This window comes from Lontra canadensis, unplaced genomic scaffold (genome assembly GCF_010015895.1).
Source record: "Lontra canadensis isolate GAN:19392208 unplaced genomic scaffold, GSC_riverotter_1.0 scaffold53, whole genome shotgun sequence".
Taxonomy (NCBI): domain Eukaryota; kingdom Metazoa; phylum Chordata; class Mammalia; order Carnivora; family Mustelidae; genus Lontra; species Lontra canadensis.
This window is the reverse complement of record NW_022631047.1, coordinates 9,163,431-9,190,430: the sequence shown is the minus strand read 5'-3', so window position 1 is coordinate 9,190,430 and position 27,000 is coordinate 9,163,431. Positions and strand designations below refer to the sequence as shown.

Genomic DNA, 27,000 nt, shown 5'->3' with positions numbered 1-27,000 from the left:
CATCCCATGGCTTTCTCAGACACCTGGGGCTGGGAACGGAAACTCTAGGATCTCTTGGGTTCAGGCTGTGGGTGTTGCTTCTAGGAGGCACGCAGCAGGGACCTGCTGATGGGCTGAGCTGTGAAAAGAGGTTAATGCAGAGTTGGTTGTGGTGGTGGTGGTGGTGGTGGGGGGGTGTGACTGGATACTGCCCCTCCTTGCCTCCCTCAGGTCTCCGTTGACGTCTCCATTTCCCTCCCCCGAGGCTTATAGAGCTTCTCTATTTTCCTGATGCCCCTCTTATTTCCCACCCCCTCTACGGTTTTCCAGCTTCCGCCCCAGCCCCCGCAGTTTCCTTGCTCCCCCAAATTGCAGTCTAGGGAAAAAGCCGTACCACAGTCTCCCGCCCCTGCTCCCCAGTCCCATTGGTTGCCTCCCCCACTGCAGCACCTGGCCCCCCCCAGCCATCCGATTGGCCAGCGGCCCCATCAGTCCTCGCCTGGCCGTGCTGACGTCATCCTGCAGTAGCGGGGATGGGGTGGGAATGAGGGAGAGAGTGAGGACGCCCGGCTCGAGAGCGAACGGGAAGCCTCTGCAAGTCCCCCCACCTCAGCCACACAGGTTGGGGTCTGTCTAGGTCTGCTCTATGGACTAGTGTGGGCGGCAGGCTCTTTTCTGTCCCTGCCCTGCGGCCCGGTGTCTTCCCTCCCCTCCTTGGAGAGCCTCTGCATCCCTCCCCCAAGGTGGAATCAGCCGGCTGCAGGCTCCTGGGGGCGAGCGATCGCCTGGCCCTGCCCTGCCCTGCCCACACCACACCATGACCCTCTTGCTGTTGCCCCTCTTGCTGGCCTCCCTGCTCCCCTCCAGCTCCTGTAACAAAGGTGAGTGAGGTGGGGGAAGGGGGGCACTGAAAGAGGGGTATCCGGCAGAGCCATGTGGGGGTAGGGGTGAGCAGGGGCTGTTGAGCTCTCTGGCAAATGACAGGTGTGTGTTCTTCGGACTATCGCCCTTCCCATCCGTTTTCTGAGAGCTGCCCCTTCTCTCCCTCACATCCGCTTCTCCACATCGTGCTCTCTGGGCTGTTTCTACCCATGTGCTTCTCTGGCTCCCATTTGGTCCTCATTTCCATCCTGGGGTGTCCATCTCCCCCTCCTCCAATTTCTGCCTGCGGGAGATATCTCAGGTCAGAAGGACTTGCCCCGAAGGGTGAGACGCATCTCTGGATGGTTCTCCGTGTTCACTGGGGTGTGCCCGCACTCAGGGTGTGTGACAGATCCATCTGGTTCATCTCCATCCCATCCTGGGGAGAAACAGTTCCTTGCAGCTCAGCGATTCAGAGCACGTATGTTTTGGCGTGTTGCTCCGGATCCGTACCCTGCATACAGCTGGGCTGAGGGTTACCAGAGCTGCCCTCTCTGGCAGACAGCAGAGAAATTCAGCTGGGTGAGGCCATCAGAGGGATGAAGGCGGAGGAGGGCAGGGAGAGAGGGGTTGGGGGAAGAGGGCTCAGGTAGGTGGAGAAAGGCAGGTAAGGGCAGAAGTGGGTGTGTGGGGGGGACGCTTAATGAGTGGCGAGAGGGAAAGCTGAGAAGGACGAGGGAGATGGGGCGTGGGAGGCGGTGAGACAGAGGGTGAAGAGAGTAAATGAGGCAAAAAAAAGAGAGAAGACTGAAAGGGGAGGCAAGAAGAACAGGTGAGGAGAGGGGGAAGGGAAAGTCAAAGAAGGAAGGGCAGGGAGCCAGGAGTGAGTGAAGGAAATGTACACCAGGAGAGTCTGTGGCCCAGACAAGAGGAGCAGGGAGACCTGGGGGCGAGCTGTGGAGAGGGTGCCCAGCACGGGCCTTGCTGCTCTGCAGGCCTTTCATCTTGAGGCTCCTCGCCTCAGTCTCTGACCTCAGCCCAGCTTCTTAGCCTCCTACCACTTCCTGTGCTTGCTTTCTGAGCACCATCTTGTGGCTTTCTCCTCTGCCATTAGACAAGGGGGTTTTGGTGGTCATCTTTAAGAAAGGGGCAGGCATTCCGGTACCAGAAGGCTTTTCTGTGGTGTGGTTAGAGGAAAGAGTGGAAATCAGGCTTTTTTATTCACCATCACACACTGGGTATGTTTCCTTTTCGTGACTCAGTTTCCCTCTGATGATATGTCTTCCTCCACCCGTGTTCCACAGATAGGCCATCACGAATGTGCTTTGGGAGCCTGGTGGTTGGCATGGTGGGATTAGATAGAGCAAGCAGTGGCAGTTGGGTTGGTGGGGATTAGAGGGGAAGTGCTTTCCCCGTAGCCCCTCACCAGGCTAGTGGGAATTGGGTCCTGGGGAGGAGACATGATTGAGCAAGCTCAGTGTGGTAGGAGATGGGGAAATCTAGAGGCTGAGCGGGTTCCACATCCCTCCTGGTTGGCTGGTGGTTGAAGGGAAGAGCGGTGGGGTAGGCAAGAAGTAAAATGAAGTCATGAGTCTGTACAGGAAGTGAGGTTCAGGGAGTGTGGGGTTGCGGGGGGACACAGAGTTGTGCTGGCTGTGAGTGTGCTCTCTCGGGTGTAGGGATGGAAAGGGGGGAGGGGATCTGTCCTGTTTCTAGGCCAGCTCAATAATCCCTTAGGATGTCGGCTGTGCTGGGTCTAGTCATTTGGCATTGATTCCCCTGCTCCACCCCTGCCCCTCTCTGTCCCCCTCCTTCTGTCCTATATTTTCCCTTCTCTTAGGTTGAATGGACTTAGGTTGGGGCTTGGCTGGGAGAAGTGCAGAGTGGAGGGATCAGGACTGAAATGGGATGATGGTGGCCATGGAGAGTGTAAACACTCATGATCTCAGGAAACATCTAGATCTTTTTCTAATCACAACTCTGCCCTTAATCTATGCCTTCCCTTTCCCGGGGCCTTCTGATGGCTTACCACCGCTCCCTGAATCTCCAGTCTCCACTCTCTAGCACTTGAAATCCCTAAAGAAAATTCTCCACCCTCTGACCACATTTCCCAGGGGAGATAGTGGTCCCCCCACCTCCCCCAGGGCAGGCCGTTGCCACGGAAACTACCTATCCTGCCACAGAAGGCAGCTGTGACCTCTCACAAGACTCTGACTCCTTTAATGCTGATTTCTTGTCCTCAGCCCTTCCTTCTTCAGGTGCTTCTGCAGCGGGTAGAAAGGGTGATAATGCTGGAGTGTGTCTGAGTTGCGTGGGAGTGGAGGGTCAGCTCACAGGTGTAAGTGTGTCTGGCTTGCGTGGGAGTGGAGGGTCAGCTCACAGGTGCTTTCTGTCCTCATCCTGGGTGGGGGTCAGCCAACAAGCACAAGCCATGGATCGAGGCAGAATACCAAGGCATCGTCATGGAGAATGACAACACAGTCCTGCTGAACCCACCACTCTTTGCCTTGGACAAGGATGCCCCCTTGCGCTATGCAGGTGATTGGGGTTGGGGGATGGCAAGGCGGGTAGGGCAGAGAAAAATGGTTGGGGAGGCAGAGGGCAAAGTAGGAGATGGGAGGAAGTCCCTGGAGGGAGAGCAGTGGAAGCGGGGAAGAGGCCTTGGCAAAGTGGTAGCAGTAGGCTTAAGGATGGTGGCTGAGTAAAGGGAGCCAGAGAGAAGGAGGTGGGAAGGCAGGGGTTAAGCACACTAAGATTTTGTCAGATCTCAGACCCGGTAGCTCTGAGAGGTTGCAGCTCTGGGGAAGCTGGTGTTGGAACTGTATGTCTGATGATTAACACTTTCACATGTACAAGAGAAGGGCTGGGTTTGGAGGGAGAGGTGAAGCCGAACCCAAGGCAGGGAGGTTGAGGCTGGGAAGAAGATGCTGGAAGTGGCGAAGGAGAAAGAACCTCATCCTCCCTCCCCACCCTGGGCCAGGTGAGATCTGTGGCTTCCGGCTCCATGGGTCGGGGGTGCCCTTTGAGGCCGTGATTCTGGACAAAGCAACTGGAGAAGGGCTGATCCGGGCCAAGGAGCCAGTGGACTGTGAGGCCCAGAAGGAGCACACCTTCACCATCCAGGCCTACGACTGCGGCGAGGGCCCAGACGGGGCCAACACCAAGAAGTCCCACAAGTGAGGAAGCCCTTGTCTCCTCCTCCCTGCTGCTGGGCCCCCCTCTCTTCTCCCAAGCCCCTCACTGTCCTCTGCCCATGCTCTCATTGATACCTACCCCCTCCCTTGTCTGTTCATCGGATCAGGGACAGGGGCCATGTCCTCCAGGAGCCCTCACTCAAGGTGACAGAAACATGTAGTAGACTCATGGGATCTAATTCTGGTTCTGCCTCTTATGACCTTGGGCAACTTACTTAGCCCTTCTGGATCTGCTTTTACTTCTCTGTAAAATGGGGAACATGATGGTCCCTATTTCCCTAGGTTGCTGTGAAGGGTAAAGGAGATGGTTTATGTAAAAAATGGTTTATGTAACAGCACTGATACATGAGAAAGGCTCAGCACATGGGAGGTATGATGATGAGGAGGGTAAGGAGAAGGACAATAAGCACCTCGGCCCACGTCCTGATTCCTTCCACCTGCCTCACCATATACTCACACGCATGGGAAACTCATGTATAGTGCTAGGCGAGGGTGGGCAGGAGAGGACTCCAGCATGAATGAAGCCGGGGCCTGAGAATCCTGTGACTGTGCCCGGCTAACTTCTCATCTGAGAATGGGAAAAAGATTGGTAGTCAGGGTTCCTGGGCCGCTAAGAGGCATTGGTGATAAAGGGCTCCTTGGGATTCAGTTTCCCATCTGGAGATAGGACCCTGCCTCTGAGACCTGAGCACCTAGATCTCGGCAAGGGGCAGGGCTCAGCATGAACGGAAGAGGGCTGCTCACCCCATGGGGCCCAGGTTGCGGGGAGGCACACTGGGCATGCACATTGCACACGGATACACAGAAGGCAGCACTCCTCTTGCGCTCATGTCAGATGATTTATGGCTTTATATAAAGACCACTTCCCTTTTCCTGGTTGGTCTTAAAGATTTTATTTTATTTTATTTTATTTTAATTAATTAATTTTCATAAGGATTTATTTATTTAGAGAGAGAGAGCGAGCATGGGTGCGCACAGCATGCGGCTGGGAGGGACAGAGGGAGAGGGAGAGAGAAACTCAGGCAGATTCCGTGCTAAGTGGGGCACCCAGTGTGGGGCTCGATCTCAGGACCCTGAGATCAGGACCTGAGCCAAAACCAAGAGTCAGCCACTCAACTGATGGCGCCATCCAGGTGCCGCAGAAGGATTTTTATTTTTAAGGAATTTCTACACCCAATGGGGGCTTGAACTCACAACCCTGAGACCAAGAGTGGGTACTCCCCTGACTGAGCCAGCCAGGCACCCCATACCCTGGTTGGTTTTAACTTGGCTTTTATTCTGTGTCTTCCTTGATCATCCCATTGGATTTGATTATTGTGGAGGAAAAACCAACTGGATGTAAAATTCTGTTTTACCCTGTGTCTTGGCATCCAACCTATAGCATTCCGTACAGGAGTCCTCCAAGTCAGCTGCTGGTGTCCCCTGGTATCCCCTTCCTTACCCCTTACATCAGTCACCCCTTCCCTCGTGGGGCCTGGAGTCCTGGAGGGTGGGATGGGCACACCCGTGGCCCTAGGCTCAGGGCACACTGGTTCCTGCCAGCTCTGACTCCAGTCTGCATTCCTACTTGTGCCTCTCTTCACATTTTGGGGCTGGCTGACTCTTCCCTGTCCCTCCGCCGGCTCTGGTACACGCAGGGCGACGGTGCATGTGCGGGTCAACGACGTCAATGAGTTTGCCCCCGTGTTTGTGGAGAGGCTGTACCGGGCTGCCGTAACTGAGGGGAAGCTGTATGACCGCATCCTGAGGGTGGAAGCCATCGATGGCGACTGCTCCCCCCAGTACAGCCAGATCTGCTACTATGAGATCCTCACCCCCAACACCCCCTTCCTCATCGACAATGATGGTGAGTCCATCCCCTGCCGCCCCAGCCGCCCTGTCCGGTACACCCCACATCCATCAGAACGCCCTGGCGCTGAGCTCTCCACTTGTGCCCCTCAGATCCTCATTCCAGAACCTCCTTCCCAGTGTAGAGTCCTTTTCCCCCCAGATACCCCCTTCCCAACTTCCTGTTACCTAATTCACCCGCTGCCCAGTTGACTCGTGAACCCTCACCTTGCCTCCCTAGGCTTTCCTCTAGTGTCCCTTACCCTCTTTGTCTTCCCCCCACACCCATCCCAGGAAACATTGAGAACACAGAGAAGCTGCAGTACAGTGGCGAGAGGCTCTACAAGTTCACGGTGACGGCTTATGACTGCGGGAAGAAGCGGGCAGTGGATGATGCTGAGGTGGAGATCCAGGTGAAGCCTACCTGTAAACCAAGCTGGCAAGGTGAGGAGCTCCGCTCTGTGGCTCTCCTTGTGAATCCTCTTCCCCTGGGTCTCCCTTCTTGTCCCTTCTGACAGTCAGAGGGCTAGCTTAGGAGCCAGGGCAGAGATATTTAGGGGAAGGCTTGCAGCTGTCTATCCAAGAGCGTCAGGGGACACGACAAGGGCAGAATGGATAAGAGGGGCTGCCTTCCTCGCCTCTCTCTCCACTTCCCTCTCCCTTTCCCCTATGCAGGGTGGAACAAAAGGATTGAATATGCACCAGGTGCAGGGAGCTTGGCTCTGTTCCCTGGCATCCGCCTGGAGACCTGTGATGAACCTCTCTGGAATATTCAGGCGACCATAGAGCTACAGACCAGCCACGTGGCCAAGGGCTGTGACCGTGACAACTACTCAGAGCGGGCCCTGCGGAAACTCTGTGGTGGGTGTGCCCTCCCCCTTTCCAGACCTCTCCCCGACCCTCCTCTGCCTCCTTCCTAAGACTCTTGCCTTACTCCTTCCCTTGCCCACCCGCAAGGGTAGCTATCTGCAGAGGTTATAGCATATGGTTAACTCTGTGGCTTCCAAAGCAAATCAATATGTCTTTTGCAAAGACTTGTGATTCTAGCACAAGACCATCACCAGGTCCCTTGTGGAGCAGTGGTAGGGAGAGAGGAAGAGGTGCAGAATGAATTGGAGAGCCATTCCTAGAAGAGGGGTCCACCCTCTGGGGTCTTTGAAAGGCCAGAAGATGCCATGGAACTAGCTGGGGGCTATCTCTCTCCTTCAGTCCCTGTTGCCCTGGCTGCTTTCTGTCTCCCCATTTGCTGCCTCTCAGCTCTGACACTTGTGCCTTCTGGGGCTTTTGCAGGTGCTGCCCCTGGGGAAGTAGATCTGTTGCCCATGCCTGGCCCCAATGCCAACTGGACGGCGGGACTCTCGGTACACTACAGCCAGGACAGCAGTCTTATCTACTGGTTCAATGGCACCCAAGCTGTGCAGGTGCCCCTGGGTGGCACGGCTGGGCTAGGCTCTGGACCCCAGGATAGCCTCAGTGATCATTTTACTCTGTCTTTTTGGATGAAACATGGTGTCACTCCCAACAAGGGCAAGAAGGAAGAGGAAACCATCGTGTGTAATACCGTCCAGAATGGTGAGCCTTTCCCAGGGCACTGGTCTGAGAGTGAGGAAACTGGCTTCTTATCTTGCCTCTGTCACTGCCCAGTTTGTGACTGTGGACAGGTCACTTCCTCTCTCTTCCTCTGCAACTTGGCAGTGCTAGGTTTGACGATCCCTGATATTGGGTGGCTTACTGCCTACGTAACTGGTTGAGACCCTACTGCTCTCCAAGTGCAATGGAACTACTCGCTCACCTTCTCACCTGCAATCACTGAGTCTCCCTGCATCCCACCATGTGGTAGGCTGTCCCCTAGTCTACTCCCATTAAGCCTGTCCACTGCAATGGAAAAGCTTGGATAGTGGTGTACCCCATTCTTTCGCTCCCACCACCATCCCGTCCTCCTCTTAGAAGGGCTAGTTGGCTCCATCTCCAAGTTCCCCTCTTCCCTCAACTGCAGTGGCACAGTCAGTCCCTCTCGGCTCCATCTTGTCCTGACCTTTTATTTCTGCTACTTCTCTAAGCTCACTTTTCTCGACCTGAAAAGGGTTGTCACACACGGAGTTTGCATCAACCAAAGGACCTATAAAAATCTGGGTGGGAGCAGGCTGGCCAGTGTTCCACCTTGGCCAATCAGAATGCTTGAGAAGCCCTAGTGATCCGTTGGATTGGACTCTGTGTGTGTGTGTCAGAGGGGGAGAAAGAGAGAAGACTTCAGGGAATAAAGGAGGGAGAGCGCCTGAGAGAGTGATGAGAATCCTGGGTCCTCTCCCTCTTGGGCTTTGAACCTGTCCCTGCCTCAGGCCCTGTTTTTGACCTCGTCTCCATCCTCTCCCCTCAGAGGATGGCTTCTCTCACTACTCACTGACCGTCCATGGCTGTAGAATTGCCTTCCTCTATTGGCCTCTGCTTGAGAGTGCCCGCCCAGTCAAGTTCCTCTGGAAGCTGGAGCAGGTGAGGCCAGTGCCAGGTTCCTGGGAGAGCTGGGTGGGTGTATCTTACTTCCAGGGAAGGAGGGTCCTGGGGCAGGGGTTGGCATTTTCTGGGTTGCCCTATGCCCCCTTCATGCTGCATTTTCAGTTCCTGACCATTCTACCCCCAGGTTCTCTTGTTCTCCTTTTCCAAGACTTGTCTCCTGCAGAAAGCACTCTGGATTAAAAGGAAATTGGGAACACATTACTACTAACATCATACCCAACCAGACATCTTTTCTCCCTTGTTTTATTTCATCCCTTTCTTACCTAGAACCTTCACAATACATATCCCTGACTCTCAAGCAGTTAGCATGTTGTAAACCAGAAAGTAAGTAATTCTGGGGTATGCAGATTGGGTTTGAGTCTGGCCAGGGCAACTAACTAGCCACGAAATCTTCCTTGGTATGTCTACATCTCAGTTTCTTGGCCTATGAAATGGGAATAATAGGAATTGTTGTTGCAGGATTGTTGCAGGATTAAAGGATGTGATAGACCTTATAAGTCAGAAGGAATGTTAATCTTCATTACTATTCTCTGCGATTATGAAGGATAAATAAAAACAGGCAAAAAATGTGTAAAATCCTCTCTTCAGCTGACAGTTGCCGTCTGTGCTTTATTCATTCTCTAAGCTGACCACGAGAAACAGTGGAACTAATTTGAGTTCCCATCTCCTTTTTTTCTTGTAAGCCCCAGTGGAGCACCAAGTAAGCAAATAGCTGAGAGAAGGCAGGAAGTGGGAGAAGAGAAGAGGAAAGGAAGGGTCTAGAAAATCCACAAATTAGATAATTGAGGGCTGTCTACAAAGGCTTTCGCTTTCTGTGGCACTCTTTGAAAGGGACAGTCCGCCATTTGCTGCTCCTTGATCTTCCCCCCTTGTTGCTAATATTAGTAACATGACTCTGCTTTTCTTTTCTCTTGCCTTATTTATTCAACAAATATTTGTTAAATATCGATTAAGGCTCTATCATTCTGCTTCATTCTGGGGATACAATGGAGTATAAGATAGAACAAAATCTTTGCCTTCTTTGAGCTTACATTTTAGCTGGAGAGGTAGATTTTTGAAAAGTAAGAAGTCATATACAAATGGTAAATTGTAATACATTTTCTGAAAGAAAGGGACTTTCTGAAAGCAGGGGACTGAAGTAGAGAATGGGGGAAAGGCAAAGAGAGGGGAATTCACCTTAGATCAGATGTTCAGGGAAGACCTGATAGAGGTGAAATTTAAGTTTTGGTCTAAAGGATGAGAAATGGGTGAGAAGAAAGTGCTTTAGGCATGCAGAAGAACTGATGCAAAGGCCCTGAGGCAGGAAAGCACTCAGCATGTTCCAAGCATGGCAAGAAGGTCACTGGGGTTAGAATACAGTGAAAAGGGGAAAGACTGGATATGAGGTTGGAGAGATGAGCAGTGATCAGGTTGTACAGTGGACTTTGACAGCTGGGGTTTGTTTAGATATTGTCCTATGAGAGGCAGGAAGCCTTTTGAAGGGTCTGAAGCAGGGAGGTGATCTGATCAGATTTACATTTTAAGATGGTACCCTTGACAACTATGGGAGGAATGTTTTGAAGAGACATAAAAGTGGAAGGACCCACATAAGGCTGTGGCCACAGTAAAGGTTGAGGACTTGACTGATGCGTGGCAGTGTAGAGAACTGCACAGAAACCTAGAGCTTTTAGCTCTGTTTGCACCTAGGATCCACAGCGCCACTGATGGATTGGGTGTGGAAGGCAAGGGAAAGAGAAGGATCAAAGTATCCTGCAGGTCATACATTTGAGAAACTAGATGGACTATGGCGCATTTATGCTGCCTCAGGGAGAAGTGAGGGGACTGGGAAGGGGTGTGGACTTCCATCTTGCACGTGTTAAATCTGAGAGACCTGTGAGACATCAAGTGGAAAGCCCGGCATTCACAGGAGAGCTCTGGGCTGGGGATGTAGATTCTGGAGTGATTGGCATAACTATGGTATCTGAGCCCATGGGAAACAGTTACTTCCTAGTAACTCCTAGGAAGAACATGTAGAAAGAAAAGGGAGAAGAGTCTAGGTTGAATCTTAAGACATTCCAGCACTTAGAGGCTGATAAGGCAGAGAACTCTCTACGCCGGATTCCTCTATCCCCCACCTTCATCTTGACTGACCTTACGAGAAACTTCCAAGGGGAGCCTCTTTGTTTTACTGTTGGGTTACAAGCTTCTCTAGACCTTCCAGTGCATGCATACATACATACATACAAACATACATACATTTTTGGGGAAAAATTTATTCACAAAATAGTGTGGTCCTCTTCGTAGGAACGTTTATAGCGTTAGAGATTTGCCTGAAGAATGGAATTTTAGATACTTACTTGGTTGGTGCTGATAGATTTTGGGTAGGGATGTTATTTCTGGAACTGGGTAGGCAGCAATTCACTAGTAAGCCTTGCTGATAGAGTGGGGAATGTGAGGGACTGTACCTTGTCTCCCAGGAGAAGGGGCAATACCTTGTATTGGCTCCCTGAAGATAAAGTAACTGAGGGTTCTTGCCCTTATGCTGCCCTTCTCCCAGGTCTGTGATGATGAGTGGCACCACTATGCTTTGAACCTGGAGTTCCCCACCGTCACACTTTATGCCGATGGCATCTCATTTGACCCTGCCCTCATCCATGACAATGGTCTCATCCACCCACCCCGAAGAGAACCTGCTCTCATGATTGGGGCCTGCTGGACTGGTAAGTCCCCTCGAGCTTCTCAGTGAAGACAGTGAAGGTTGGAGCCTCTAATGGCTTAGAATTATCGGTGAAGGAGCAAGGGCAGCTTGACTTGCAGTTGGGCAGGATGATTCAGAGAGATCTCCAGGGGAGGAGACCACAAACCTCCCTGAACCCTCTCTCCCCAATCTGTAACCTATTCAACTAGTCATCACCTCAGGCAGCACTGGAATCTCTCTTTGTGTAACTTTGGGCAGTGCCCATGTTGTTTCATCAAAGGGATGATTTCCGCGGTACATTCCCTTGCTGGAGGTCAGTAATAATTAAGAGAGTCACCAGTTTTCCTTAAACTATTTCTTTCATTCTTTTTTTTTTCCTTATGGGAGCATGTGTGCATATATGTGTGTATGTGTGTGTGTGTGTGTGTCTTACCAGAGACCTCATGTTTTCTCAGCAACATACTTGGATGTTGGTCTCTAGCGGAGGCGGGAGAGATTAGATGTAACATCGGTGGACAGGTTGCCAGTCCTATGCAGACGGGGACAGAGCAGGGAAGACCTCTTCTTCCTCACTGTCAATCTGTCCCCACAACCCTAAACTCATTGCCACTTTGTTTTTCCTCCAGAGGAAAAGAACAAAGAGAAGGAAAAGGGAGGAGACAACAGTACAGACACCACACAAGGTACTCTGTGATTAAGAACTGGAGACCAGAGAGTTCTCACCTTAACTTTCTGTGCTGTGCTTCTAATTCCATCCCAACCCTAAATCCCAGTCAGTCTCATAGTTATTACTTCCCAGGCCTCCAGGGGGCAGAGCCTACACGAACTACTGCAAGGCAGGGCTCCCTTGGCGACGTTAAGGCCAGATGGAGCTTGGTGGCATCCTGGGTGTCCCTTCCTGCCCACAAAAGGAAGTAGAGGAGTTCTTTTGCTGGCTTTCCACTTACTGTATCAGACTGTGGGAGGCAGGAGGAGGTCCCAGGCAGGGAGATCTGGGCAACTGTGAAGCTCCACACGTCCCCCTGGGTCCCCTTGCATGCCCTATGACCATGCCCTCTCACCTTCTCCTCTCGCCTTTTCCTCCACTGGCTCCTCTTTCCTCCTTTTGGTTCCACTCTTGTCCTTCCCTTTCTGCCTCTCCTGGGAGATTTTCTCATTTCTGTGGCTTCTGTTTTTCACCCTTCTCCTTCTCTCCTCTCGGTCTTCCTTTCTCCTTTCTCGGGTTTCCCAGCCTCACTTCCTGGTCTCTTCTTTTCATTTCCATATTTCTTCTTCTCATGCTCTTCCTCCAGCCTTCTGCCCTTCCTCTCTGTCCCCTTTCCTGCTCCAGCCACCTCTCCCCTCACCCACTCTCACCTCCCGTCCGCCCCTGTGTTCCTGCCCTAGGAGACCCCTTGCCGATCCACCACTACTTCCACGGCTACCTGGCTGGTTTCAGCGTGCGCTCAGGCCGCCTGGAGAGCCGCGAGGTCATCGAGTGCCTCTATGCATGCCGGGAGGGGCTGGACTATAGGGATTTCGAGAGCCTGGGCAAAGGCATGAAGGTATAGCCCCTTCCTCTAGCCCTGCCCTTCCAGGCATGCCCCCAGCCCCCGAGCCCTGCCCACCTCTCCTCCTCTGCACCCTTCCTCCCCCACGGTCCGCCCGGTCCTGCTCTCAGCTGTCTGTGTCTGGGGCCCAGGTCCACGTGAACCCCTCGCAGTCCCTGCTCACCTTGGAGGGGGATGATGTGGAGACCTTCAACCATGCCCTGCAGCACGTGGCTTACATGAACACTCTGCGCTTTGCCACGCCCGGCGTCAGGCCCCTGCGCCTCACCACTGCCGTCAAGTGAGTGTTGGGTGGGGAGGGCAATTCTCAGAGCAGAGTCAGAACTCCTTGGCCTTCGAGGTCCCCCAGGGCTAGACACCCCTCCCTCACTGTATGGATGGGGAGACTGGGGCCCCCATGTTCAACGGACCTACCTGCTCAGTTGACATAGCAATATTTGTGGAAGAGCCTGGACTACACTCAGAGTTAAACAAGGGATTCATTACTCCTTCTGCCAACCACCCTTCTGGGACTTTGGGGTTTTAATTTTCCCTATGCCTCTGTGCTGATATATAAAGTGGGACAGACAGGTTCTAGATTGGGAGCTGGGAGATCTGACATTAATTCTGACTCAATACTAATTGCCTGGATGAACTTGAGCAAATAGCTAGGGCTGTTTCACCTAGTTTAGTCTTGATTCATCAAGTTCTTGCAAGGTCAAATAAGATGATCTAAATCTGGGTGTTGGCAACCTATGGCCCTGGGGCCAAATCTGGCCTATGGCCTGATTTTGTAAATAAAGTTTTATTAGAATACAGCCATCTTCATTCATTTGCATATTATTTCACACCAACATGGCAGAGCTGAGTAATTGGGACAAAGTCCATACAGCCCAAAATGCCAAAAGTATTTACTGTCTGGCCCTTCACAGAAAGTTTGCCGACCTTTGAAATCTAAGTAAATAATTTTAATTCCTTAAAATAAAAATTGTACATTATTTCCAGTTTAAGTATAGTAGGTGTTTAAAATACAGATTGAGAGATAATGAAGGCATAATAGTTACGGACATAGAGTTTATTCACATTGAGCAAATGCTGTAAAGCAGCGATGACAATAGAATCTAAGTCACAGAATTGTTAGCAGAGCTAATGATACAATCCAGATCCAGCACCCAGCAGAGCGCCTATTCCACCAATGGGGGTGATTATATGCAAGCATTTTCACCGCCCCCCCCACAACCCCGAATGTTTGTGGGGCAGTTTTTTTTTTAAAGATATTATTTATTTATTTGACAGAGATCACAAGTAGGCGAAGAGGCAGGCGGGGCGGGGGAACAGGCTCCCCGCTGAGCAGAGAGCCCTGATGGTGGGCTGATCCCAAGAGTCTGGGATCATGACCTGAGCCAAGGCAGAGGCGTTAACCCGCTGAGCCACCCACTCGCCCCTGTGGGGCAGTTTTTAGGACATACTGCCATCTAGTGGGTGGATTACACAGTGCAGGAGTCAGGGTTCCTGAACAAGCAGTCCCTTCTCCCCAGCTCTGCCTCAGTTTCTCCATAAGCGATACGAAGATAAACATCTTTGACTTGTCCCTGTGCTGGGAAGGGTGGGTTGAGAGAGGAGAGAGCTCTGAGCCCTGCAGAGTGACCCGGCATGCTTATCAGGTCTCACAATTAGAGCTCTTGGAAGGCAGGGGCAGCAGCTTTTGGGAATTGCGCTGCGGGCCTGTGGTGTGGTCACAGTGTGAAGCTGAAGGCAGCAGGTAGTTGGAGTCACAAGGGCATAGACCAGAGCTGAGTGTTCTCTCCCCACCGCTCCCCCTCCCCATGTTCTAGCTGGAACTCGAGCTGTTCAAGGGCAGTCACATGGTTATATAAGGTTTAACTCACCAGAGATCAAGCAATTGGCTCATGCTCTTTGCTAGACTCAGGAACCCTGTCTGGAAGGGAGGGCACGGTCCTCTGGCTCAGGGTGGGGCTCTGCAAGGGGAGGGTCCCGTAGTGGGAAGGGTTGACATCCTCTTGGGTTCACGGACTCATCTGAATTCCTCCTACCTCTTTCGTCTGTGCCTTGGGGAGAGGCTTATCCAAGGGCTGGGAACCTGACTTTGGTCTTTTAGTAGAGGGAAGGGGCCATGTTTTCTGTAGGAGGTCGAGAAAGAGAGCTCACATTTTTGCATTTATGAGGCTACCATGGGGTTAGTGCTAGCCTAATACTTCTTTGAGGTCATTGGAGAAAATAGAGGGATGTGTGTGTGTGTGTGTGTGTGTGTGTGTGTGTCTGTGTGTCTGTGTGTGTGTGTGTTCGTGCTCCTGTGAAAGAGGGAGAGGCAGGGGCTTAACACTTCCTCCCTTTCTCTGATACATCGCCTCGCCCTAGTCCGTGTGGCTTCCCTGGGTTCTAGAGTTCAGTTCTTGGATCTCTGTCCATTTAGAGCTGGATATTTGCAACTGTTTGGTCAATGCAGATTTTCCCTAAGGTTTTTTATCCTCTTTTTCTTGGAAAACCCATCTAGTTTGGGACATCAACCCCTGAATAAATGGCTACCACATTTTTTGGTCTAACTTTGTCCTTTTCCCTTAGCCCTTGACTCTCTGCCTATATCTTGCTATAACCTCTATCTAGAAGTTCTTCCAGCCCCTCCAACAGATGGAAGGTGGAATAATAACCTCTGATACCCAAACTAGGCCCTCTCCCTCAATTCTCTATTTCTGTGATGGTGTCTCCGCCTTTGCAATCAATCAGGCTGGAGACCTCTGAGTCATCTCGGACTTCTCCCGGTCTGTCCTCCACGACCCATCAGTTGGCCAGGTCACCCTGATCCTGCCTGTGCTGGGTGTCAGGGAATCTTTCTCCTTTTTTCTCATTCCTGCTGTTAAGACTCCAGCCCCAGCTCTGATTGTCTCTCACCTGCCCTATTGCCATAACCTCCTCACAAGTTGACCCATCTCTAGTATTCTGACTTCAGGTGACCCTCCCCCGGAGGCTGGGTTAGTAGTGGTCACGCATGAGAATTTTCATCCTTCTATTTCCCTGATATAGAAGATATCTACGGCCTCTTGTCGGCCAGTGCTCAGAAACTGCACTCAAAGCCCTCAACCATCTGACCCCAGCTTTCCTGCCACATGTTCCTCTATTCCCCTTGGTACACTCCTCACCATCCACTCGAGGGTCTACCTTCTTTCTGGTGAAGTCCTACCCTCCCTCCAAGGCAGCTCAGCCGCTACTTCTTTTGACTCTTCTCTGCTCCCTTGCCAAATGCCCCAGTGCTGTCCTAGCCAGAAATCACGTCTGTTTCTCTAAACTCTCAGGGGTTTTTGTTTGTTCCACTTCCATGATGGTGACGACGTTTGCCATTGCTTTGAGGTTGTGTGCCATAGCTGAGCTCTTGAGCAGATCATTAGTGCCTTCGGGTCAGGGCCGGGCCCCTGTTGCCCTTTGGGTCTCCTTTGGATTTCTCTCTACGAGGTGGACATGTCTGTTGGAGTCTGAGCTTTCAGGGTCAGCTGATGTTTTCCAAGAGGCTCTGATCTGGGCCCCTTGGGATGACTATGTAGATTCTTAGGCTCCACTCCTTGTGGCGCAGGAACTCAGCAGGCTGTGGACACTGGTGACATCATGGGCTCTGAGTTCATCTATCTGCTGGGGTTGCCCTTTTCCCTTCCCCTTTTGGCTCCCACAGTTGAGCCAGGCACGCTCAGTAGCACTCCCTCAGTTCGCACAAGCATACGGACCATTGGTCCTACTTCGAGTTACCAGCTCCCTTGTGAAGGCTGCTTGTTCAAGGGGTGCTTCTTTATAAACAAATTTGGTGCAAACCCAGACCCCAAATAGTGGGCTGTGGTTCAGTGAAAGGAGTGTGACCTTGGAATAAGAAGAGTAGGTTTAAGCCTTGGCTCTGACACGTATTTCTCGTGTGGCCAAGATGCTCAATCTTCTCTGGTTTCTTACCCTGAGTCCACCATGTTGCAATAAGGTGAATGAAATAATGTGTAGAAATACTTCAGAAACCACTGAGTGTGATGAGAATGTGTGGTGTCATTCTTACTGATTGGCAAAGCATGGGGCTAGAGGTGACCCTGGGAACACCTTCCCAAGGAGCTGTCCTGTGGGTTGGTTGACCTGGCCGAGCGCTTTAGGAAGTCTCTCCTGGCATCGAGGTCAGTGAGGCTTCATGGGACCATGGATGCTGGTCCAAGATTGTCACATTAGCTCACCTACCAGAGTAGGTTTCTCTGATATTGAAGGGAATGGATGGAAGGCACACCAAGGGAGGAGGACATCCTTGGAGATGCTCCCCCACCATATCCCTCCCCTCCACATTTGTTATTGAGTATTTCTTTAAAAAATTTTATTTATTTTATTTGAGAGAGAGAGCGAGAGCGTGCACAATCACGAGCGGGGCGAGGGGCAGAGGCAGAAGCAGACTCCCCACCAAGCAGGGAGCCCAACGTGGGGCTCGATCCCAGGACTCTGGGACCATGACTTGACCTGAAGGCAAACGCTTAAACTACTGAGCCACCCAGGTGCCCCTGTTGAATATTTCTGGACATGTATCTGCCACATATTTTACTGAACACATATTTTAATTTAAATCTCCTGAGTAAAGCACTGTGTATGTGTAAACATTTTTGTAGGTTCAGCTTGTAGAATGAAGTTTGATAGATGTTCCATAATCTTGGGTGAGGGCATTGACGATGGGCTCGTCCCTGCAGGTTGGGGTTGCCTGATCTGTCCCTGACCCTTTCCCACAGTGGCATCCTCCCAGGAAGGCTGTCCTTCCTCCAGCTCTGCTATGGAGGGCTAGTGATGCTGCTGCATAGACACTGTCTCTCTCTCTTCCCTCGTTCTCCCTGACATGGGGGACTCTGCTGTAGAGATGGAGGCCCAGAAGGATGAAACAGAATATGGATCATAGGGGATGAGGTGTTGGGGTCACAAGCTGTCTCTCTCCCCTCTTGTCATACAGGTGTTTCAGTGAGGAATCCTGTGTCTCCATCCCCGAAGTGGAGGGCTATGTGGTGGTTCTTCAGCCTGATGCCCCCCAGATCTTGCTAAGTGGCACTACTCATTTTGCCCGCCCGGCTGTGGACTTTGAGGGACCTGAGGGGATCCCTCTGTTCCCCGATCTTCAGATCACTTGCTCCATTTCTCACCAGGTAGAGGCCAAAAAGGATGAGAGTTGGCAGGGCACAGGTAAGGAGGACTCCAGGGAATGATGTTATCCCGAGAAGTGGTCCATATCTGGAACCAGAGGGAGGGAGAAAATCTGGGGCTAGAAAATGTGAATGACTTCATCCTGCATTTTGCTTGCCGAGAACCATTTACGCGAGGACAGAGAGCCAGGAAGAGACCTGTGGGTGTGAGGAAGAGGGGGTAATGGCATTTTTGAACATGATGCTGACTGCTCTCAGGGCTGAGCCTGGAAGGGGAGGAAGAATGGCCATGAGGTGGGCCCTTTGGCTGTGACTTATATGCTGACTCTCTCCCATCCAGTGACAGACACACGCATGTCAGATGAGATCGTGCACAACCTGGATGGCTGTGAGATTTCCCTGGTGGGGGATGACCTAGACCCCGAGCGGGAAAGCCTGCTCCTGGACATGGCATCCTTGCAGCAGCGAGGGCTGGAGCTCACCAACACGTCCGCCTACCTCACCATTGCTGGTCAGTGGGGACTGAGAGCTTGTCTTCTTTTTCTGTGGGTGCCCCTCCCCATGATCAAGTCCAGAGGGTCCTCCTTCCAGGCCTAGGGACATGGCCAAGTGCTATCTTGCACCTTTCCAGCTTGGAAACTCCTCTGGCTTCCAGACTGCCCCTGGAGGTACCGGTATGCTGGGGTTTGGGCTCCCAAGTGGTTCTCTCTCCCTGCTTCTCTCCACACCTTGGCTCCCCTCTCTTCCTGGTTTCCCTCTCCTGTGGCTCAGTCTTCCCTGATGAGCTTCCAATCCTCCAACTGTTCAGTCCTAGCTACCTTCTCTATGTCTTCCACCTCTCTATCTCTTGCGCACACCAGAGCTTTAACTTACGTGCCCACATCTTTGTGAATAGTAGCAATGACTTGGTAGCTTTGAAAGGAAGCCTGTTCCTCTCTGCAGGACTTCCCCTAAGGGAGGATGGGAGAAGATTGTCATAACTGGTTCCCTCCCATTTCCATCCCCTTCCAGAGCCTTGCCGAGGACTTCTGTATTTTCTACTCTCTCCGTTTCCCTCCTGCTTGCCTCCTCCCTCTGTCTTGAAGGGTGTCCTTATTGCCGTCTCTTCTGCCCTACCCAGAAGCCTCAGAGCTTTTGGAGAAGAGCAGGGCAGGAAATGGACCCCAGTCACTCTATCCTAGTCAGGCAGAGCCGGGGTGGGGGCAGAGGGGGACATCTCTTGGGAGAACTCAAGTCATACCCTTATGGAGGAGACCCATGCTGTGGCTGTGTGTGCTGTCAGCTGGTCTGAGGGTACGGGTCCTGCCCTAAGCTGCTTCCTCCTCCTGCAGGGGTGGAGAGCATCACTGTGTACGAAGAGATCCTGAGGCAGGCTCATTACCGGCTAAGACACGGAGCTGCCCTCTACGCCAGGAAATTCCGGCTGTCTTGCTCAGAAATGAATGGTCGTTACTCTAGCAACGAATTCATCGTGGAGGTATTGAGAGAGTCTCCTTCCCTCCACAGCTCCCTGCCCTGCTGTCGAGGAGGAGCCTGGGTGTAGTGGACTGAGACCCAGAGGCGGTGGGATGGGAGTGGGCCTCGAAGCATGGAGGAGCGCCCCGGCAGTGATGGAGAAGGAGATGCTGTGGGGCAGGCTTAGTGATGGGCTCTAGAAAGTGGAGTGGGGCGAGCAGAGAAGCGGGTGCCCACTGAGCTCTCCCTCCCCAGGTCAACGTCCTGCACAGCATGAACCGAGTGGCACACCCCAGCCACATGCTCAGCTCCCAGCAGTTCCTGCACCGTGGTCACCAGCCTCCCCCTGAGATGGCCGGACATAGCTTGGCCAGCTCCCATCGAAACTCCAGTACGTAAGCCCGAGCTTGGCCAGGCAGGGTGGGGTGGTGGTGAGGAATGGGCTGGGCTCAGGCATCTTCTCCACCACTGGGAGGGGAGGAGGCTAGCGGAGCTACGGTTCTGTTCCCTGTGCTTCCTGACTTTACTCACACTCTGTGGTCCGCTAACTTTCCACCAGGGAGACTATGAGCCTGCGTCATTCATGGCAGGGTTCGGAGGGGGGCCTCTCATGCCCAGAATCATAAAGTTGGTGTGTGGTTTAGGTGCCTTTATTGTTCCTGCTGCCTCCCCCCAGCAATTTCAAAGTAGTCTTGCACCTAGGGACCTTCTGTAGTGAAGCTATCAAGTATTTATGAAGCACCTACCGTGTACTAGCATGGTCTTAAATTGCTATTAAGAACATAAGAGAATTATATGCTGGATACAGTTTCTATCCTCAAGGAGAAGGTTGGTGCTATTACATGTATTATTATTATGTGCTATCTGGAAAGTCACGAGTCTTTCTAAACCAAAGTGCGGCTCAGCAAAGTACTAAATCTAGATGGACAGCTGCCCTTCCAAACAATCTTGTTTCCTGGCTGTCGTCCTTTACCAGTGAGGCAAAGTTTAATTACCAATTTAAGAGTTGCTTAATTATAGACAAACTGGAAACTACAAGTATAAAGATGAAAAATCAGCCATAATTCCATCGCAGAGAAGAAGTCATTGTTAATGTTCCAGTTTTTTTCCATGCCTATTTTTTTTTTCTTTTTACAAAGGTGAGATCAAACTATTTTATAACCTGGTACTTACACCTAATATAAAATGATTTTCTTCCACATTATTAAAAGCTGCAAAATGATTCTGACGATGCTGAAAATGATTTTTGGAATCCCTTTTAGAATTGCTTTCAAAGCCAATTTATGTGATGCATTTATTTTATTTGTTTATTTTTTAAAGATTTTATTTATTTATTTGACACAGAGAGAGAGATCACAAGTAGTCAGAGAGGTAGACGGAGAGAGAGGAGGAAGCAGGCTTCCCACTGAGCAGAGAGCCCGATGCAGGGTTCGATCCCAGGACCCTGAGATCATGACCTGAGCTGAAGGCAGAGGCTTAACCCACTGAGCTACCCAGTGCTGCTGCATTTATTTTTATTTCTTCTTAGATACACTTTGCTTTTGACCCCTTTCCATTTTACCCAGTTTCATCAAACACTTTTGTCAGAGTTGCTCTGGATGTCATTTGAAGTTTTTAAGCATACAACCTACCTCAGAGGGCCCAGATTTGTCACTTCTGAAGAAAGTCAAAAGATGTATCATGGACTCTGAAGGCAATTCCCTAAGGAATTCTGAAAATATTTCCTTGGAAGAAGTCCATGGTCACCACACATGACTTTGAAAGTTACAGAGCTCCTAGCAATACATTTAATAAGAATAGTGAACACATCGATGTGTACCAGGTGCCACGATCACGGACTTTTACACACATTAACTTTATCCTCACAAACAACAAATGAAATAAGTACTAGAGATATCCCCTTTAAAAAAGGCAAGGGAGGGGCACCTGGATGGCTCAATGGGTTAAGTCCTCTGCTTTCGGCTCAGGTCATGATCTCTGGGTCCTGGGATCAAGCCCTGCATCTGGCTCTCTGCGTAGCAGGGAGCCTGCTTCCCCCTCTTTCTCTCTTGTGTTTCTGCTTATTTGTGATCTCCCTCTCTATCAAATAAATAAATAATAATAATAAAAAGGCAAGGAAATGGAAGCCCAGAGAGGTTAAGCACTTTATCTAAGATCACACAGCTAGAGAGTGGTAAGAGCCAGGATTCAGATCCAGGCAGGAGGAATCCTGAGTCTGTGTACCAACCATTGACTTCCATATTTTTTCCGGTTATGTTTGATGCTTTCTTGCTTTTCCTTTTCCTTTTTTCTTTTTTTTTTCTCTTCTCTTCTCTTTTCTTTTTCCTTGCCTTCTCCTTTCCCCTCCCTCCCTCCCTCCCTTCCTCTTTCTTCCTTCTTTCCCTTCCCTTTCCTTCCCTTCCCTCCTTCCTCCTTTTTTCCTTCCTTCCTTCCCTTCTTCCCTTCTTTTCTCATTACTTTATAGTTTAATTTGGAGGAGCTCCAAGGGCTTCCTAGAGCTTTTTTTGACTGAGGCTAACTCCCTCGTACCTCCAGGGATTCTGTCTTATTTCTCCCTTAAGTGGTGGCCACCACTAGAGTCTCTTGTGTTCCCTTCCCTGGGACCGGCTCCCTTCTTCCTTGCTCTTTCTGAAAACAACTGCAGGGGCCTCTCTAAGTGTTCTTACTCACTATAACAAAACAATTGGAGGTAGGGGTGGAGGGAGAAGGGAAGCGGGGGTGAAGAGGGAGCTTGATGCATAACCAAGTTGCAAAGGTTCCTAGAAACTTCACACAATCTTTAGAGACCTGTGAGCAAGCTAAACTCATTTTTGTTAAAAAGACCCTTGGGGCAGCTTCTCCACTCCTCTTCCCCATTATGATCCCCTAGCTCTTTCTCCAGTTCTTTCCTTGGGAATCGTCCCACTCAATCTCATCTGGGTTGGATACTGGGTCCTGCTACTCAGTTTAGGCTCAGAGTAGATAAGGATTGGCATGGCTGCTGGCTGGCTGAGCTTCTCAATCCTCATTTTCTGTGAGGAGGGAATCCTTTCGTAACTACCGCAGAACTTTGTGCCCTGAGCGGCCAGCTGCCCCACACTGGCTAGCCTGGCAGGCTGTGTTTCTCACCCCTTATCCCCTGAAGCTGCCTGGGGGTGCTCCAGGGTGTGAGTGAAACCCAGCTTCCCTCTCCGCCCTTCTGAGCCAATGTCTAGGCCAACCACACTTCCTTATGAGATTTCAATTGAGAGAGGCAGCTTGCTTTTGCTTTTCCCCTTATTTTGGTCTGAGTAGGATGCCAAGTTCATAGCTCACCTAAAGCCACTGGTGACAGACATCTCCTGAGTGTACCCGTTCCACACGCCTTCTCTGACTCATCACGGTGTTCCTTCCCCTCACCTCCTGACTGTCCCCGAACCCTCCCAGCTGCATGTGTGGGGTTACGGAGTCGTGGCTTTGCCATTTCCAGTTGCACTAGCCAGGGGGAAAGCGAAGGAGACATAGTAGTGCCTTCCCGTGGGATGGGGGTTCATTTCTCTGAAGGTCCTAAGATCGGCGTGAATTGGGCCAGTCTGGGAAGGTTTTGGGGCGCAGGTAGAGTTTAAGCTTGGACCCTGAAGTGTAGAAGGGATTTTGGCTGGGCAGGAGAGAGAATGAGAATTTGAGAACTGGGGGTGGGCAGCTGGTTTGGGGTGTTCATGGTTAGGGAGAATAAGGTTGTCTCTGAAGGGTGAGGCAAGATGATGAAGACAATATTTATCTAGTTATCCTGGATTTTGATACAATCAGATTGGCTGGGGAGCTGTAAAAGTGCTTGGTGCCTAGGTTACTTTACGCCCCATACTAGTTAAATCAGAATGGAGGTGGGAGCCAGGCATCAGTGGGTTTTAAAAATCCCAAGGGGATTCCAATGTGCAGCAAGTTTGGGAACTGTTTCCCTGCTTTGTTTCCTACAACTATCTGAAGCTTTGCAGGAAGACACGCAATGAAGTAGGGTAAGTGTAGGGACACCTGGGTAGCTCAGTCAGTTAAGTGCCCGACTCTTGATCTCAGTTCAGGTCTTGATCTCAGGGTTGTGAGTTCAAACCCCACGTCGGGCTCTGTGCTGGACATGGAGCCTACATTTAAAAAAAAAGGAAATAAGGGAAGCATAGAAAATGAACTAGGGAGTGAACTAAGGACAGTTCTGAAAGAAGAATAAGGTGCCAGGGGGAGTGCAGTCCGTTCACAAAATACATACCCTGAGATGTATGTGGTTGCTAGAGTGGGCTAGAATTTGGTCTCTGAGCTTAAGCAAAAGGAAGCCTGAGCAGTTATGAAAGTCATATGATATAAGCTGACCAGTATCTCAAGGGAAGTTCTGGGACTGAGAGCAGAGAGAAGTTTCTACCAAGGATCTTCAGAAAGAGGGCACCAAGCGGGGCTGTGGACAGGGCTTTCAACAGTGTCCTCACAACCAACTGAAACCAGAAATTTTGCAAGGGCTGTTTGATAAAACAGCTCTTCCTGCTGGCTGTGCAGGTCATTCAAGGCCAGAATTAACTGCAGGCAGCAAGGAAGGTTGATTGCACTTTTTATAAACTCTTGATTTTTGTCTGTTGCTAATTTAAAAATCCTGCCATCCCGCTGGCTTCCAGGCTCATTTTAAATTAATTAACTTTACTTGTTTGCCCGCAGACACAGGGTCTGCATTTTGTCTTTCATGGGGCCATTTTTTATTCCTGGCAATCAACTTGTCGTTTTCTTCACTGGGCTTTGGGCTCAGAAGAACAAATGCATTTGATTAAGGCACAAACCAGAATCTTTGGCTTGTCATCGTTGGGCGCCTAGAGCAACTTTGCCTGCGATGACCTCCTCTCTGAGTCAGGGGAGCATTCTCTGCTCCTTCTGGAGCCTGGGCTTAGCCACAGGGGCCATCTCTTGGCAGGATTACTGCTCCTGGATCTTGCCCACTGATGTGGAGTCCTGGCCTCCCAGGTCTCCCATTTCCTGCAGATGGCCAGAAAAAGCACCTCTGTCCCTTCTTCCCTCCTACCCCATCCCTAGGCAGTTGAGAAACGCTGAGCTGGCCATCTCTGCCCTAGAGCCAGTACCCAGGGAGCCTGCCTGCCCTGTTTAGCAGGATCGGCTCTCATTGGCAAGTGGCCCCAAGTGAGATATGGGTCGGGTCAGAATGGGGACCAGCTTGGCAGAGGGCCATCAGGGTGGCCTCCCGGAGGTGTGAGGCTGGTGTGTCTGCTCAGGCGGGACATTCTCCACACTCCTGGCTGGCCCTGGAGCTCGTGGCAGTCTGCAGGTGCTGGTGGCTGGAAGGAGGGGTTTTGCAACAGTCAGTGTGCGCGGCTCCTCTGCCCTGTGCTTTGCGTTCTGCTTTGTCTCTCAACATGTGAGTCTTAAAGGCTGTGGGTAAATTTGGGACTGGGAGATCTACCTGCTGGCTGTGTGTGTGTATGGGACGCTTACATGTAATCATCCCGTAGCCACGGGACAGTCCAGATTCTGGGCCTCACGGAGGCCTCTGCAGTGGGCTGGGCTTCTGGGCGCATGAACCGTGAGCAGGGGGTGTGCGCCATGTGGGGTGCAGTGACTCAGCAGCCCATGCGGGCCCTCTGCCTGGGGACACGTGTGGGGGCTCACCACCTTCACGTGCTGTCTGAAGGGCTGTGGGCTCTCCTGCTGGGCCTTGTCCTGCTGCTCCGGGTGTGTGTGTGGGAGGGGGCCAGGGCCGTGCTCTCGGCTGCTAGCTCTGCAGCGGTCACAGTCCGTGTCTGTGCTGTTTACACCTGCCTTCAGGGGGTGGCTTGGATTGCCCAGCTGGTGGGGGGCTGGGTGGCGCTGCACCTATGGCTCTGCTCTGCCCTGCTGGAGACCCTCAGATGCATCCCTTTGCTCCCACTGTGCGTGCCGGCTGCCAGGTGGCTGGTGTACATGGGGGTGTGGGCTGGCGGAGTCCTGGCTCAGGTGCGGGGTGTGGCGGCTCTGGTCCAGCTGTGTGCCCACACGCTCTTCCTGGGTGCGTGCTTGTGCCTCCACATCTGCTTTGCCGCCATCAGCTCTAAGGTCCGCGTGTGGGTGCACGCGCCTCTCCCCATCTCACTGCCCTTCAGGGTTCATGCTCCCCTGAGCCTAGGCGTCAAAGTGAGGCTGCCTGGCCAGAGGCGCGACAGGGCCCAAGGGGAGGTGGGTATCCCTCGGGGGGAGATTTGGGAAGAGCAGGAGCCCCAGATGCCCAGGAGCCCTGAGCCCACAGGAAGAAGAGAGGTGTCACAGAGCAGGAATGAGCTCAGTCCAGGTGGATAAGTGAAGGGGTTGCTCTTTGCCCCTGGGACCTGTCCCCCAGCCTAGGGTGCTGCTTCCCCTCTTATGATGCAGGAGGACTTTCTCTCCTCTTGCACCACTGGGCCTGTGTGGCTGCCTCTCTCCTTTCCCCACTGGGCACCAGGTACTTCTCTAAGCTGAGTGTCTGAGTGGCCCCTGGGGAAGGCAGAGGCAGAATGACCTGGGTAGGTGCCAATCCTTGCTCCCTGTCTGCGGAGAATAGGGCTGCTCATGAGAGCATTGGGCCTGGAGCTCTCCTCCCTTGGCCTGTGTCCTGCTTTGGACACCTCCCTCCCTCTGTCTCTGTCCCTCTGGCCTCAGCAGCTCTTCTACCCCCTCTCCTCCCTACCTCCTGCTCTTCTCAGTAGGGCTCTATTTCTCCTCCAGCTTGCACAGGGGATTCCCCCCTTCTGGGCCATCAGGTTTCCTGTCTTCTCTTACTCTAGGACTCCCTCTTCCCCTGGGTGCCCCCCCCCACCATCGCCCACTCCCTGCTGCGCCAAGTCCCTGCAGGTGTGCCTGGCCTGTGCCCTCACCGAATGCTTTCCCTGCAGTGGTCCCTAGCGCGGCGACTCTCATCATTGTGGTATGTGTGGGCTTCCTGGTGCTTATGGTCGTCTTGGGCCTTGTGCGCATCCACTCCCTCCCCCGCCGTGTCTCCGGGGCCGGCGGGCCTCCAGAGGCCTCCAGTGACCCCAAGGACCCTGACCTCTTCTGGGATGACTCAGCGCTCACCATTATTGTGAACCCCATGGAGGTGAGTGGCACTGGGAAGTGGGCAAGTCCGCAGTCAGGACGTGGCTGGAGCATCTGCATGGCCAGGCCCTGGGCAGAAAGCTCCAGGCTGAGCTGCCCTGGGTGAGAAGGAGGAAGGTGTAGAGGGGGTGGGGTAGAGGGCCCAAGGGAGTGTGATCCTCGCAGGAGAGGCTCTGGGCTATGTGCAGATCCCTGAGCTCCGTGCTCTCTGCTCCCACCTTGTCTAGTCCTACCAGAATCGGCAGGCCTGTGTGGCGGGGGCTGCCGGTGGCCAGCAGGAGGACGAGGACAGCAGTGACTCAGAGGCGGCGGACACCCCCAGCAGCAACGAGAGACGCATCATTGAGACCCCTCCACACCGCTACTAAGGCTGCACCCATCCCAGAACAGAGAATTCTGCCCCGGTGAGACAGAGACACCCCCAGAAAAGAAACAAGGACATTCTGAGAGAAGAGACCAAGAGGGAGAGAGCTCTTCAGAATGAGTCGTCCTTTAATCCCCAAATCCCAGTGGCCCCGCTGGGATCTGCCTCCCCTTGTGCCCCCAGCCCACCTCCCTCCTGTACCTCTGGGCTCCTGTTCCCCGGAAGACTCTGGCTGCCTTCTCTGCCCCCAAGACAGCGACGCCCTAGCTTGCCCAGGTCTCTGTCTCTCCCCTACCAACCATGCTCTGTATGGGGGCTGGGGATGTCACTAGTGGCCAGGGGTGGGATCTAAGGGAACCCTTCCCTACTCTCCTGTCCATGGAGGCCTTCC

At 52.1% G+C, this 27,000-nt stretch overlaps 1 protein-coding gene across 1 annotated transcript; it reads left to right on the top strand.

Annotated features, from left to right (window-relative positions):
• Nucleotides 1-487: 487 nt before the first annotated feature.
• On the top strand, nucleotides 488-27,000 carry CLSTN3 (calsyntenin 3). The gene is made up of 18 exons (XM_032874694.1): nucleotides 488-860; nucleotides 3,256-3,378; nucleotides 3,821-4,016; nucleotides 5,672-5,880; nucleotides 6,156-6,305; nucleotides 6,537-6,722; nucleotides 7,152-7,433; nucleotides 8,239-8,351; nucleotides 10,912-11,074; nucleotides 11,679-11,735; nucleotides 12,439-12,596; nucleotides 12,734-12,882; nucleotides 17,551-17,777; nucleotides 18,078-18,248; nucleotides 19,069-19,214; nucleotides 19,448-19,583; nucleotides 26,044-26,246; nucleotides 26,473-27,000. Exons 1-18 carry the CDS (start codon nucleotides 797-799, stop codon nucleotides 26,611-26,613), a joined length of 2,874 nt encoding a protein of 957 aa, XP_032730585.1. The 5' UTR covers nucleotides 488-796; the 3' UTR covers nucleotides 26,614-27,000.

Bases quoted from the DNA above. Each gene is read 5' to 3' on its own strand.
- CLSTN3 (XM_032874694.1), top strand. From the start codon at position 797: ATGACCCTCTTGCTGTTGCCCCTCTTGCTGGCCTCCCTGCTCCCCTCC. The intron at 3,379-3,820 runs GTGATTGGGGTT...ACCCTGGGCCAG, and splicing joins TGCCCCCTTGCGCTATGCAG to GTGAGATCTGTGGCTTCCGG. The intron at 11,736-12,438 runs GTACTCTGTGAT...TTCCTGCCCTAG, and splicing joins CAGTACAGACACCACACAAG to GAGACCCCTTGCCGATCCAC.